Source organism: Seriola aureovittata, chromosome 20, assembly GCF_021018895.1.
Source record: "Seriola aureovittata isolate HTS-2021-v1 ecotype China chromosome 20, ASM2101889v1, whole genome shotgun sequence".
Taxonomy (NCBI): Eukaryota; Metazoa; Chordata; class Actinopteri; order Carangiformes; family Carangidae; genus Seriola; species Seriola aureovittata.
In genome coordinates this window covers 3,227,306-3,242,354 of record NC_079383.1, presented here as the reverse complement: position 1 = coordinate 3,242,354, position 15,049 = coordinate 3,227,306, and the positions used below count along the sequence as shown (strand labels likewise).

Genomic DNA, 15,049 nt, shown 5'->3' with positions numbered 1-15,049 from the left:
GTGTCTCACAAATGAATCCCTCCCATCCAGAGAGACGGGCGTGTTGTAGCCTAACACCTGTTAATAGCAGCCGTTTGGCCGCAGCCTCGTGGAGCAGGTGTGTGATACAACTGTCGTCATACAACGCACGTTCCTCTTTCACCTGACACCACCTGCTCCTTAATGTGTAAACGGCACCCGGACGGATCCGGGGGCTGCCATCTTAGGCCCATTTCCTCCAGCTGCAATAAATAATCAATTTAGTCAACTGAATAATTTCATCTCTGATACTAGGACCGGATTTATAGCAGCCAAGAGGCCCCACTTTGAAAACCTCAGATACAGTTTAAACCTGTGCAGCATCTATTTCTCTCTCCAAAAGAAAAAGTGTGAGCAGCTCCGCTCCTGATGAGCAAAGGGTTAAAAGAGGCGCAGCTAGACGCCGGTGGAGCTGAAGTCATCCGGCAGAGCGCACAGCGAGGGAGAGAGATACAGAGAACACCTCCAAAAACACCGAGCAGGGACGGATCAAGCTGCGGATCTGCGCTCTGCAGTTTTCTTTAATCATCCCTCTTTCTTTTTCTCCACAGTTTGAGCGCGCACACCTTCAGGGGCAGAGGGAGGAGGTGGAATGAGAAACAAATAATTAAAAAAAAAAAACCGCGCAGCTCAGCGCCCCAACTATGGCTCCAGCGACGCTCGTCGGGAAGCTCGCCCAGTCCGCTTCACAGGAGTGGACTGTAGTGCAGGATGAGAGGTCTGCTGCGCTCCAGCGAGTGTGAGACCGGAGAGAAACATCACCTGACCGGGCGGCCCTCCCCTCGGGGGACAGAAACAGACACCCTCACACCTCTCAACCTGGAAACTGGAGGCTGGAAACGGCTCAAACCCGCCGTGCGTACAGTGCGCCTCCTTTCCAGAACTCTCGTCCTCTCACTTTCTCCTGGAGCTCCACCAGCTGCCTCAGTCTCTCTGACCAACTTGGGAAAACTTTGGCCTTCGGATTACTGCCACTGAACCCGTCAGTGCTCGGTCTCCATGCAGAGAGCGCAGTGAGCGTCGTGCGGTGTGATAATATTAAAAGTCCTGCAAAGTCTCTAAAAGTCCAGGGGCCACCGCAGCGAAGATGCCGGTCCGGAGGGGCCATGTGGCTCCGCAGAACACCTTCCTGGACACAATCATCAGGAAATTCGACAGTCAGAGTAAGATCATTATTTTTCTTTCTTTCAGACAGATCGTTTATAACCGTGCAGCCTATTTTTCCGTCATTAATGTTAATAACTGATTCAAAGCGGGTTGAAAATGGCTCCCTGATGATGTAGGCTTTCAGCTGACATTTGTTTTTCCAGAATTACCCTCAATAATGATGCATGGTTACCAGATGTGACATGTCACACCGTGGTGCAGCGATGTTTCACAGTGAGGAGGGGAAATCAGTCATACATCCTCAGAAAAAAAAAACACACATTCAGTTATTTTCATGCATTTTTATACCACAACACGGACGCTTTATATGTATTTAAACCTCTGAAGTCTGTTGATCTGAACCCTGCAGCTGCAACAGACATCTGTCAGTCAGGAATGGTCTTTTAGACCATACCTGTCATTTTTTAAAGGTTACAAAGCAATATAATACAATACTTTTCAAAGTCAGATATTGTTTGTTTCTGCATCTCCTCTCAAGCTTTAATGTCACGCTGAGTGTCTCATGCTGCTGCTGTTTTGACGGATTTTGTCAGGCAAGGCAATCTGCCAAAAAATGACACCCAGGTGCTTTTGGGGTCATGTGATCTATTACATTTGGCTCAGTTAGTGAGGATGTGTAAAATAGTTTTAATACAGAAACCTCACTAAATATATTCCACTGCATATATCTGCTTTTCAAACATAAAACAATTATAGTGCTTTGTTGTGTTTGCCTTGAAAGAAAAAAAATCATTATCCTATAAATTAATCAACTACAAAAACAAACACACTATATATGAGCTGCTAAATTTTTCATGGAGGCCAGGGGCACGAAATTCGAAGCTGTCTATATTTCAAAATACACAGGCTTCATTCGTCCTCCCTCCCTGTAGCGCTCTTACCCTTGATGCAAATCATTCATGTTTTTTCTTCCATCTTTGAACATGTGACCAGACTTCAAACGTGCCTCAGGAGCCACAAAGCACCTCTCCTGCTGAAGATGGAGAGGATGATGATGGAAAAGTGGAAGATTTGTATCATTAACATTTTGTCAGTTCAGGATTTGACATTCAAGCTGATGCAAGAGATGTTAAATAGAGATTTAGATGCAGCTTTTGGGGGAATCTAAATGTCAATGACTCCCATCAGGAGCTGATAAGGGGAAAAAAACACAACTCTCTCCCAAACAGCTGAATTCTTGAGGTTCCCTCTTTGTAAATGCTGAAATGCACACCTTGCCCTCCACCATTTACCATATGCTCTGGGGTTGAGCAGTTCACAGGGCTGCTGTGGAATAGCAAGTGATGTCTTGCTGCATTTGTAATACCCACGAGTCACGGCAGCGGCAGAGCCTCAAACAAGATGTTGTTAAGGGTTGGATCCAAAAAAAACACCGTGTTTAAGACACAAAGGTGCTGAAAAGCGTCTTCACACAAGTGCAGCCAAGTTGAAACACCAAAGTCAGAGTTGGGTAATTGACTTTAATCCTGTGGTGCTTATTTTTTCCATCCTGATGGAGGTGGATAAGTCTGCATGGTGAGCATGGATCGCTGCCAGCTCATATCTGTAGTGTTTCTTTACAGCAGATTTGCATTGACTCAGTTTGTCAGGAAGCTTCTCTGTGTGGTGGATGATAAGAGGAGCACTTCAGCGTTGCAGAGGAACACAAAATACAGCTGAGAGACGGAGAACCTCACTTCAGTGCTTTCCAAATATTTTTCCAGTGATACATGTCTTCAGAATAATTGTCTATTGATTGTTCCAGGCTTTTGGTCAGGCTAAGCAAGCATGCTGATGCTGGTGACAATACGGTGTCTAATGGCTGTGGATAACAAACTAGTCAACATTGAGAAGGGGCATCAGTGGACACCAGCATCTAATTAGACAACCTTATTAATTCTACAGGGGTTGAAGTAAAATACACTGGAAATTTAAACCTGACAAAATCTGTTTTATTTATTTATATATAGCAAATTCTTCTTCTGACTGAAGGATTTGCCCATTTAAGTCTTTCCACTCCTGCCTCTGAATCCACTCTGAACTCAGTGCTCCACAACCACTGAAACATGAGTCCACTCCTCTCAAGTTATCCATAGCTGCTGCATAAACTACAGTTTATGAAAGGTAGAGCACTGTGAAATGTGACAAGTTGATCTTACTTAAAAATATCTAGGAAACCGATTGCATTGAAAAAACGAAGTAAATATGACTATCTATTTCAGTTATGTTGACTTCATATTCATGTGTTAAGTTGACTTAAAATGTAATTGTGTTTACTTCATTTTCTGAAGTTGTTGCAATTAAAAATGGCAACTCAAGTTAACTTGCTCTTAGCAACTTAAATAAAACAAGTTAGTCTGACTTGTGTGAAAAGGTGTGTTTTACTCAGTAGAGTTTAGGAAACTGGTTGTCTTGGATAAATCAAGTAAGCACAACACAGACTGTTAGGTTCACAGGATTATTTTTATGCTTAAGAAAATACTGTTATGAGCAATGAAGGCTGATGTATGAGAAAACAAATGGAAGTATCTAATGAAACAAGTCCATAACTAATGTTTATAAAGTGATTTTATTAAGGAATGCAATTATCTGTCATATTAAAAGGGAGTGCGTCTCCAAGGTTATGATTTATTATGCAACTCACTTCACTCATGGTTTAACATGCTTTTTCCTAAAAGGGACTTAAAGCTACTAGAAACAATGTAGAGTAACTGTCAAGAACAGTAATACCAGTCACCATGCACAGGTAACATCCAGAACACAATCCACTCAATTTATGCCTGCAAACACATTACCCCAGAGCATGCTGGGAAACTCCACCCACTTATTCTGAATATACTACAACATATACATTTTGGCTCTGTTACAATTTAAAATGAAAAAGATAAACTGAGCAAAACAAAGTTTGATCTCTGTCCGAGGGTCAAATGTCAAGAGTCAATTGTTGGTCATGACCGTATCAAATTAGCATTTAATAATTAGATCAGTGAATTTGGTCAGAGCTCTCATCATGCACTTCAGGCTCTCGTGTGAATGGCATGGCAAGTTTTAGCTAGCTGCTTTGGTTACAACTAGCTAACCTTATCATTAGCCTACCAGTTTTAGTTTTAGCTATCACTTTAAAAATGGCCTACTCAGTGAAGTTATATAACTTAACCTAGAGACTTTTCTTACAGTCCACACAGTTCTTCTTTCCTACGGCTCTACTGCGCATGTGCACCGCTGAGCTCCGTGTAAACTCCAGGAACACAGAGTTACATGAGTTGAGTCAACAGCAAAGTGAGAAAAAGGTAAACTACACTAATGTAATTCAAGTCAGCATAGGTATTACCTTACTACAGTGAGCCTGGTGTGGGCTCCCACACAGTCCTGCCCCGCGTATTGATCCACCAGATCCTTAGCTGCTGTTTTGTCGTAATTGAGACAAACAACAATCAAGGGGAGTAGGCCTCTCCTGTTTGTCCTGTTGTAGAGGGTGGAAATGGTTTGAAAATAATGTATCATAATCACAGGCTTCCTGTCGTACTTGAGACAGTGACGGATTGATCTGGGCTTTCATTTGAGTAAGTTCATAAGAGGAAAGAGGCGAATGCGACTTCGCCTGCATCTATTTTAAGTTGTGTGCTCTGAATTTTAAAAAGAAAACTACAACACAAAAAGCTGGCACTCCAGTGGAAAAAAATCTCCTCACACCTATATAAAAGTGTGTGTGCTGTGATGAAAGCTTCAGATCGAAATGTGTCAGCGGTTTTGGCACTCCATTAGTTTGGAATAAAATTCACCAAAATGCCAAAGACATGAGGTGATTGGAGGGAGTACCACATTTATTTTGTGGGAATAAACACACTGCAGGTTTGCAGTCAGGTTCCGTCTTCATGACTTCAGCAGAAACTTAAGGAAAATTATCTTATGTCAAAATTTCAATTAGCGGGCTTTCACACTGAAATGCCAACCCGGCATTAAAACAGGTTCCGCACACAATGAATTATGATCCAATAAAACCTGTTTGAGAAATAAGTCTATGAGTCAGAAAAGCTTATCACACACCACGACACTGCAGACTGGTTTATAACACTGAGACTGTTTCACTGCACTGAAAAGTTATCACAACTGGTTTATCTGTCATCAAGATGCAGCAAGGTAAACATCAGAAAAGACACAGCTCACATTGCAAACTGATCCACCAGGGATATGCTCTTTGTATCTTGGAGACTTGGGTGTTTTATGGTAGTAGCAGCTAATGTAGCTTCAGACCTCTGGCCTCAGGCAGAGATGAGGAGCAGACTGCAGAGTTCTGTTAAATTCATTTCTTTCTACCTCCACCCTGCAAAGTTTGTTCATTTTCAAGCTGGTAGTCGACATGGTGACATTCATTAGACTTCACACAGCTCCCTCCGGAGACAAAGGGCCTTATAAGAACTTTTTTCACGTATGCAGTATTACACTCCAACAGCTGGAGACAGACTTTGATGTGTAAAATAGGAGGAGTTCCCCTTTAAACATAAATGTGGCACCTTTTCATGTCGAAGATGAATTTGTGCTCCATAGAATAAGATTATGAAACATATACATTACTTTTTTATGAGTCACACATCATGCACACAGTGGGATATGATCTCCATGAAGTCTATAAGATCCATGAGGTCACATTAACAGCAACTATAAAGTGCAGGAAATGCATACAAATCAAACAGGCAGCCTGGGTGGTAATGCACAGTAGCTGTTCAGAATTGATCTCTATAACACCAATGTTTATTGGATTATTAGACTGAAACGAACAGGAGGTCAAATCTGTTTTGCATAGAGATTATTGATGTGTCCACTGGAGGAAAATCAATGGGGAGCGTGATCTTTGTTTACTGCATATGGGAATATGATCAGTCAGTGGGAAGGCTTTATGAGATCCACTGCAAACAGAGACTTGTGTAAACATTGTGATTTTAACTTAATATAATCAAATATTCACAGTAATGTGACATATATATATAGACTGTACAGTATATATGTGCAGGCATTTAGAGTGTGAATCCCTCCACATGTTTGTCCCAGCCCTCTGCTTCTTTACAAAATGTCTTCAAATTACAACACGGATCCGATTTTGACCGAACTTCAGGGAATAATCTTTATCCAAAATTACACGTGCAATATGAGATAATCAGATTCTCACAAACTGTGTTTCTCATTTCTCCATGCTGGCATGTTGTGAAATTACACTGAGTGGCCAAAGGCTGTGCTGTTTGTTTGGAGACGTAGCGACTCATTTGCAAGTGGCCTTGACGGAAATGCATTATTCATGGGGAACAATGTGTTTACTGTTGTCTTGTTTTGCGTTTGTTCGGAAGTTTTCTATTTGGACCAAAAAACAAATGTAATTAGATTTCTCCTTTTTGAAACATAAACTAATTAGATGAGCAGATGCAGCATGTACTGGAAGCAGCCCTCCGCCTCTACCTCAGGTGTTACTCCCTGACTTCAGACTCTGCTGACTGTACGCTCCTCTGTGCGTGTAACCCTCTCTGTTTACTGTGATCCTCCATGTTTGATTTCCACGCTGCTCCACACAAATCAGACTGCACAGACAAATTGTGTGCCTCCCCGACAACAACCAACAGCACATTTGACCTTAAATATGAGGTCACAGCAACCTTTTGGTGTCGTGTGTTGTTCTCCGTTGCGGCGCTCCTTAGAGAAGACTTGGTCCAATTACGAGCCTGGAGGCCACTGTCCTCCGGGGAGGATGCTATCATTCTGCGGCTGAAGTGCAAACACTTCATCGCCATGGCAACTGCCCCCCCCCCAACTCTTCCACCCACACACCCACCCACCCTCACAAACACACACACACACACACACACACACACACACACACACACACAGTACGAAGAGGTACACTGTTTCTGGTAACAATAACTCCAGGTAATTTTATGCTCTGCGTCTTGTGGAAATTGTTTTCAATATATTTAATATATGTATTGATTGTTAACCACTATGAACTAATTGCAGCTAATTGATTGAAAACATTGACTGGCTGGTTGTTTGGTTAGAGTGAAGCAGGTGGGAATTGCCTTTTAGACATTTATGAAAATATTGGAGGCGTGGAGGAAAATAAAGTGTTCTTTCATTTCAAAATTTCACATAAACATATTAATTTATTTTGACTGAATTCAACATATAGTATTTTGCTGCTGGAAGTACAGACTAATGCGCCCAATGTGTAATAATCCACGGCTGAAAGGTCAGTATTTCCTCCTGTTTGAGTAAAGTTTACTAAGAACTTTTAGAAAATGACTTTGACTTTATATTCGTCTTCACTGGGATCTTTCGGGATCGGGGCTGATTAATGGGCTTGGGGCTGAGGGAAGGGAAGTCAGAAACAGGCAGACTAACAAATTGTTGGTATTGGTATTTTCATGGGATTTTGTTGACAATGAGAAAAATGTAGAGCAACACGCCCTGTTCTTTAATGTTGTGTATAACAGTGAGCTCCACTTTGTGAAATGAACAGATAGGAAAAACGGTCAATATGCAGAAATGAAAGGGTAGTTGAGATTATCAGGTGTGTACCCAGAATCAAGTCAACTTTATTTACATATCACTAATCGGGAGTTCGTCTATACACCATTTTACTTTAAAGTAAATCTCTCTCTCGCAACAGAGGAGCAGTTTAAACACCAGAGGAAGAAATAAAAGTGGGAAGTAGCGTCCATTTTCAACGGTTCACCTCTTCCTGTCCAGGTTTCACCAAAGTTGAACTGGATGTTGATAAAATCTATATTTTTAAAATATATTTTAAATACATGATTGAGGAAACATCAAGATTAGGGGGGGATCTCTATATCAGGATGGAAAGAGATGTAGAACAGACAGAAGAATAACAATATGGAGACAGAATTACAATTTCTAAGAAGAACCATACAGTAGCAATGCAATGCAAACAAGTTCTGCGAATACAGACGAAGAAAAAACAGAATACACCACCAGTGATGTGAATTTTGCAAAGAAATTTTCAGTGAGACGACTTGAAAAGTTTCAGGAAAAGCGCTTCAATCGTCTTTAGCTTGAGTCAGCCAAGAGGCCTCTTTGCCCACAACAACAGGTCATCCACCTGAGCTTTTTTCGTGCTTCCTCATGCTTTGATGACCTTGGCTGAGAGTTGCATAAGGCGCAGAGCCTTGATGTTCCCAGTGCAGGGAGGAAGAAATGCCTCTGTGCAAAGACACGCAACTCCAGTCGAGTGCAAATGTTGACTTGCATACATGGATTAGGCTGCGAGGAGACATTTGAAGGTTCCATCTGCAGACTTTTTGTGGATTTGTCTGATGTTACTCCTCATGTAGCAGAAAAAATGCAGTATTTGTACATTTCTACAGCTTCATGGTCATCCTCCAGATGTTTAGAAAATCAAGCAGTATCAATATTTTTCCTACACAAAGGCTGCCATAGCTGCTTTACTGTACACGTCCAGAATAAACACAGGACTGAGGGTCTTCTCCGTCGGTTAGCTTTGTTTCTCTGCTCCATCTGTTTCACTCGGAGGGTGTAAACACAGCAACGCTGCCACACTGTTGCTGGAGTCAGGAGTGAGTCAGTGCCTCAAGATTGCACTTTATTGGTGTGAAATCACTCGTCTCTCGCTCACACACTCTCTCCCTCTGTGTCTTCTCCTGTCTTCTTCCCTTTCTGTCGTGCATACACACACACCCACACGTTGCCAAGCGGACACACAAAAGAACACACACACACACACACACGAGCGCACACACTTGTAAACCCTCAGAGCTTGTAAACACTCTTCTGTCTCACCGCCTTCCCTCTGTACCTCGCTTCTTCTCTCTTTCTGCTCTTTGTCTCATTTGACAACCTGTTTTCTCTCTGTCTCCCCCTACCTCACTCCCTCACTCCCTCACTCCCTCACTCGTCTCTCTGGTGCCCAGCAGGTGCCCCCGTGCCCAACTGCCTTCTGATTTCAAATGGGTATGCATCCAAACGGGAAACATGGCACCCGCTGAGGGTGCTGAGAGGGAAGAGGTTGTGTGCTCACTGTGTGTGTTTTTTAGTTCCAGCTATCCATCTACAAGTCAAGTGCAGGGCCTACAAAGATATCCACAGGGAAAAGTTGTGTAATCTGTAGATGTTTGACAGGATAGATCCCCAAAAACCATCCACAGGACACTAGTAATCAGCCCCCTACAAAACACTATATCCAACACTTAAAATGACTTGAGATAAGCCATTAACATTAGAAATGCTAAAGAAAGATTAATGGGCTCAAAACAAGATTATTTGTCCTTCATTTAACTAAGTGTAGCTGAGTTAATATGAAGTCTTAATACGGGAATTCTTCTGCATCTTTACGCCTGAAGATTAGCAGCTTCACCTGGATTACACTTTCCCCCATCCTCATGACAAGTACTGATGTCTGCCATGACATTTGACTGAACACTAACCATCACAATAGAGACCCCACCCTCCTAAAATAAGGCTCGCTCAACCCTTTCAAAGAATTTCATTTTTTTAATACCACTGCAGTGATCTGCCTGAAGTCCAGATGGATTTTAGGTCAAAATACAAGATTTTACTGATGTAAATATACAATTTCAATTGTCAATTCTGCGCTCAACCAATTCATATGTTTTTTTTCAATTCACTGTTTTGCTTTTTGTACATTGTACCTTAGCATGTAAGAAATAAAACTTTGATCTGCTGTTTAGTGGCAGCATCACGTATACCTGAAACATAAAATACAATAATATAATTACATATTATAAAAAAGAAAACACATGAAACATAACACCCACCCCACCCCTGATTCTGAAAAGCAAAGCTCTCTAGTTTCCTCTTAACAGCTGTTTGAAAAAATAGATTCAATGTCTCACTTTTGTCTTTGCCTTTAAATCATGAATTAAGATCATTTTAATCATTCTGAAATTATTTCGAGGACCAGCAGCTCCGAGGATTTCAACTACTGACTACTGAAAAGAAAACGCCCACATAAACCTCGGCAATAATTCAATGTTTTGTCCAATGTTTTGTGTTGTTTGTGTTTGAGATTCCGATTCTGATTATTACAACGGTAAATACAACTGAAGTGGAGCAAAGAGCTTCTCAGCAGTTACAGCTTCTAGTCAAGAACGCTTTGATGAGGATGGATGCCTCAGCTGTTGTGAGGATTGAACTTGTGACCCTGTGGTTACCACACAGTTTTGTGGATCACCAGGCCACAGCGGAGAACGGCGATCTTAGAGGTGTCTGTGCATGTTACAGTAGGAATCAGGAGGCTGTGTATTTGTCTTTGCATGTTTGAATGACAGTTGGAAATGGGTTAAATCATAAGCAGCTGTTTTTTTGTATTTTCAAAATGAAAAGAAATGTATTAATTGACTGATTGAATTCCAAGTGTTTTGAAACATGATTCAAACATGAAGAATTGATTTATTGTGCGATACCTTTGTTGACACCTTAGATAAAGAAGCCATCAACAAGTGAAATAATGGCCATAACTTTGGCCTGGAACTGAATCTAGTCTCTTACAACTGGTGTTTGAAAAGGGCTTGTAGGCATTGAGCTGCAACATATAATATGTATAGAACATATAATATCAGATTAATCTAATGTAACATGGTTGTTAAGGATCAGACCAGGAAAATGTAGTCTAGTGGCCGTGAAGGGAAAATAGACACAAAGACAGAATGCATTGTGATTTCATCATGATCAAGTGCACTGGTCAATGCAGTTGGGTGTTCTCAGTATTCAGTGAAGCCGAGAGCGTGCTACGAGAGAGCTGCACTGAGAAGCCGCCTATGGGCATCAAAAGTCTCTCAAAAACACTTCTGAAAAAAATGTATTTTCAAAGTCAGAGCAGAATGTTTGTGGCTGCACAGCTTCGAATCCCTTTTCTCAGATCATGACACACACATTAGAAGCATCTCTGGGAGAGTTATGTCTCCCTCCACATCATCAGCTTCTAATTGGCTGTGCTTTTATAAAAACGTGTGCCCCAAAGACTGAAGCATCAAACGCACTTCTGCCATGTTTTTTTCTCCTGCCACGATAAAAAGAAGAGACAGGCTTGAATGCATGAATGGCGCGTTGTCAGGTGATGCTCAGGGACTCAATCAGGATGTTTATTCCGTACCTTGATGTAAAACTGGGAAAAAGGGCAGCATCCTCCCTGAGACAAAATCAAAGAAGAATAAAGAAGAAAATGGTACAAAATGAAAATGCAGTAAACTCTCACAGTAAACAATGAGGGATGCTCATAGTGTTGGATTTCAGTAAATGAGATGATAATCTAGATGCTTAAACTGTTTTGTACCTTCAAATGTTCACCTGTCATCTTGTCATCATTAGTCGTTGTAGATTAGAAAAGGCTAAAAAAAAAAAAATATATATATATATATATATATATATATATATATATATATAGTATAGTGTTCCCAGTAACCACAAACCAACAGGACCGGTCAGTGCCAGTGCAGGACGTAGTCTGTTTTTGTGTTGCAAGGTGAAAGGTAAAGTAGATAAAGTCTCCCATCATGCAAAGGGGCTGGATGTAATGAATGGTGGAAATGGGACAAATGTTGCACTCTTTTTCACAGTCTTTCCTCAAAGGCATTTCTGGTGTTACACTCTTACACTCAGGTGACACAAAACAGGATTAAAGTGAGAGATGTTGAAAAGTTCTGATGTCAGAAAGACGTGAGAGGAGAGAGAGTCTTTATTTTTCAGCGCTCTGAAGCCTTAAGGACCCTGAAAACATAATTTCTCAATCATTGTCTTGCTACGATGTTTGACAATTTACTATGAGGTTCAGTTGCACAAATGTGCCGCATCCATTTGAGCACTGATCAGGATTCAGCAACAGTTGGATCGTGGGTTTGATCATAAGGAGCTTAGCTCACTTTTGAAATGTGGAACTCTCTCAAAAAAAAAATATCAGAGGAACTTTTTTTTTCAAACCTTATCTGTTGCAAATTGAGCCATGAATATAGAGATGTATTTAAGATTTCAGCTACTTTAAAGGGTTTGAGGGCGGGGGTCGTTGATGTAGTGTATCTGACTTTTCTATATAAAGCAGATACCTACAGCCGCTGCAGATACATATGAAATAATGCATACAGGGCGTGAGAGAAGAAACAAATAATATTATAGAATTATCATCTTCAAATATGATTGATCTGATCAATAAGAGCTCTAGTTTTTATGGCTCTGTGGTTCAAATGTGTGGGAGTGCCTGTTTCTCACCTCTAATCTCTAGAAATCTAAAGAAGTGAGAATATAAAGCCAAGTGGGGCAGCACGAGTGTTCTGGCAGCTCCCAGTATTTTCCTGTCCTTCTCCTCTCAGCCCTTTGCCTGTACCTCTATTTGTCATGGCTTTATCTCCCGGCAGCTGCCCTTTCACTCTCGCCCTCCCATTCATCAAGTCTCCCTCCTCCAGGTTCCTCTAAAACTTCATCACACCTCTCTCATCCACTCTTCCTTTGTGTCCCTCTCGCTCGTATTCGGACTCCCTCTCTCATTCACCGTGACTCCTGTGCCACCCCGAGAGCGATGGCACAGAAAAGGCCGGCTAACCGATTTAAAGACCCCGGAGTCCCCAGTGTCCCAGGGATTAGACCTCATTTGCATAAATCTGCATAACCTCGTTAAGGCATGGGGAGATGCTGTACACACTGTAGCACTGAGACACTTCAGAGCGAAACAGCCCATTAAGGATTGCAGTGATTATGGGATTATCACTCTTAACGACTGTTGGATGATTGGACCGGTGTGTACTCTCTGAAAAGTGCCACGTCGTATGACTGACTCCCCAGCTGTGTGGAGGGACAGAGTCAAAGCTTTGAGTCAGGTGACCTTCAGATTGCATTTGTGTGGGATTTGTTCCAGACCATGTTTTTATTTCTATTAAAATGATTTCAAGTTGAACCTACAGTAGAGATACCGTGGATGTATTTAACAGTGGATTAGGAATGCAAACATGGTGGCCCATTTGTTCAAATGAAAGCCACTCTGTCAGCATTTACTCAAAGGGTTTCTTCCACTTCCTGCTTCGCTCTAAAATACAATAGTGAATGTCGGGGTCTCGTGTGAGTTGCAGTTTCAAATGCAACCAATGTGCCAAATTTGCCAGATGGCCAGTACCAGTAAATTTTACTCAGGAGTCTTTCTTTTGCAATTGAAAACACAGAGTAAGATCATTGGAAATAAACAAGACCATCAGTGGTGGAATAATGGAGAACTACTGCTTTGTGGCCTGTGCTTTGTGCTTCCCAAGAAACAAACAGAATATTTCTACAGCTGGATAAAGGTCAGAACAATTGAGCAATAGCAAAAAGAAAAAAAAGAGTTTGATTGCAATTTTGATGTAAAACTAAAAACTGTTGACTCGTGACACATGTGCTGACTGGAAACAGCTCCAGGATTCTGAAAGGCTGGTTTGAGCGACGGATCCGACGGGTTTGCAGGATTATCTGTTTATAAAACAGTGAGATTGGATTTTACAATTCTGGAAATTTATAACGGTGACAGTCATTTTATCCTTCATGACAATTGTGATATAAACAATAGAAATAGGACGGTCACATTGCAAAGTTATCTGCTGTCTGCCATTATAGGGCTTTTCAGTAATGTGCATTTTTAATTGGCCAGTGAGGAACCTGGTCAGATGACTTTTTTTGTGTTGCAAGAAAAGCTCAGCTTCTTGCAGTTGTATTCAGCAGAGGAATTTCCACTGTGCTAACGTAGTAGCATGATGCAGTATGAAATGAGTTTGGGGTAGTGTTGTTGTAGCGGGCGGAGCTGAGCTGTCTTTGTCATATATGTTCTGTTGAATCCACGTCTCTCCAGAACACAGTGCTTCGGAAAGTATTCAGACCTCTTCCATTGACTTTTTGCACAGTCTTGTGTCTTAGATTTCATTTTAAATGGATAAAATTGTCATTTTTGTCCAAACTCAATAACCCACAATGACAGAGTGAAAACATGTTTTTGCAAGATTTTTTTGCCAATTTATTAAAAATCATAAACTGAAATCTCTTATTTGTAAAAGTATTCTGACCCTTTGCTGTGCTTTCTGTTTGCTTTAATTATCCTTGAGATGTAGAAAATAAATCTAAATCCTGAGCCCTGTATCCGGTGCAGAAACGCTGTGGCTTGTTGCAGAAATGGGTTTGTTGATTGCCTGTTATGAAATAATAAGACTATTTATTTATTTGTGAATGCCAGCATTTTCTTTATAATCTTGAGATGTGTCTAGAACTTGATTAGAGTTCACCTGTGGCAAATTGCCTGAATATAGTGAAATGAAAGACGTTTGGAACCACCAGGACTCTTCCTTGAGTTGCCCGTCCAGCTAAACCAGGCAAGAAGCAGCTCGGTCAGGCAGGTGACCAAGAACGCAACGCTCTAACAGAACTTCTGTCCTCTGCAGAGATGGGAGAGAAACTGCTGGACGACCATTTCAGCACCTCTCCATCAATCAGGCTTCTATGGTAGAGTGGTCAGACGGATTCCACTTTGAGTAAACGACACACGACAACCCACTTGGAGTTTTGCCAAACAGCATTTAAAGGACTCTGAGAAAATAAGGGGAAAAGATTGTTTGGTCTGAAGACAAAAAAAATTTGGCAGAAGAAAATTGGGCAGAAGTCCAAACACACAGCGAACTCCAGGAAGCGCCCGTCACCTGGATGATACCTTCCCTACGGTGTGCAAAGCTTGTAGAGATTTACCTAAAGAGACCTGAGGCGATAATTGCTGACAGAGGGGCTTCTACAAAGTACTGAATTAAGGGTCTGAATGTTTTTGTAAATGAGAGATTTTAATTTTAGATTTTTAGTAAATTTGCAAAAAATTCTAAAAAACATTTTCTCTTGTCATTATGTA

The 15,049-nt window shown here is 41.3% G+C and overlaps 1 protein-coding gene across 3 annotated transcripts in view; it reads left to right on the top strand.

The window, feature by feature from the left end:
* kcnh2b (potassium voltage-gated channel, subfamily H (eag-related), member 2b) overlaps window positions 1-15,049 on the top strand; it is a 222,182-nt gene continuing 207,133 nt past the window's right edge. The window contains exon 1 of one of the 3 annotated variants that reach the window (XM_056364254.1): window positions 1-1,181. In XM_056364254.1, the coding sequence (XP_056220229.1) occupies window positions 1,106-1,181 (76 nt within the window). In that variant the 5' untranslated portion in view covers window positions 1-1,105. The remainder of the gene's footprint in view (window positions 1,182-15,049) is intronic. The other 2 variants (XM_056364252.1, XM_056364253.1) reach the window with 2 other exon arrangements.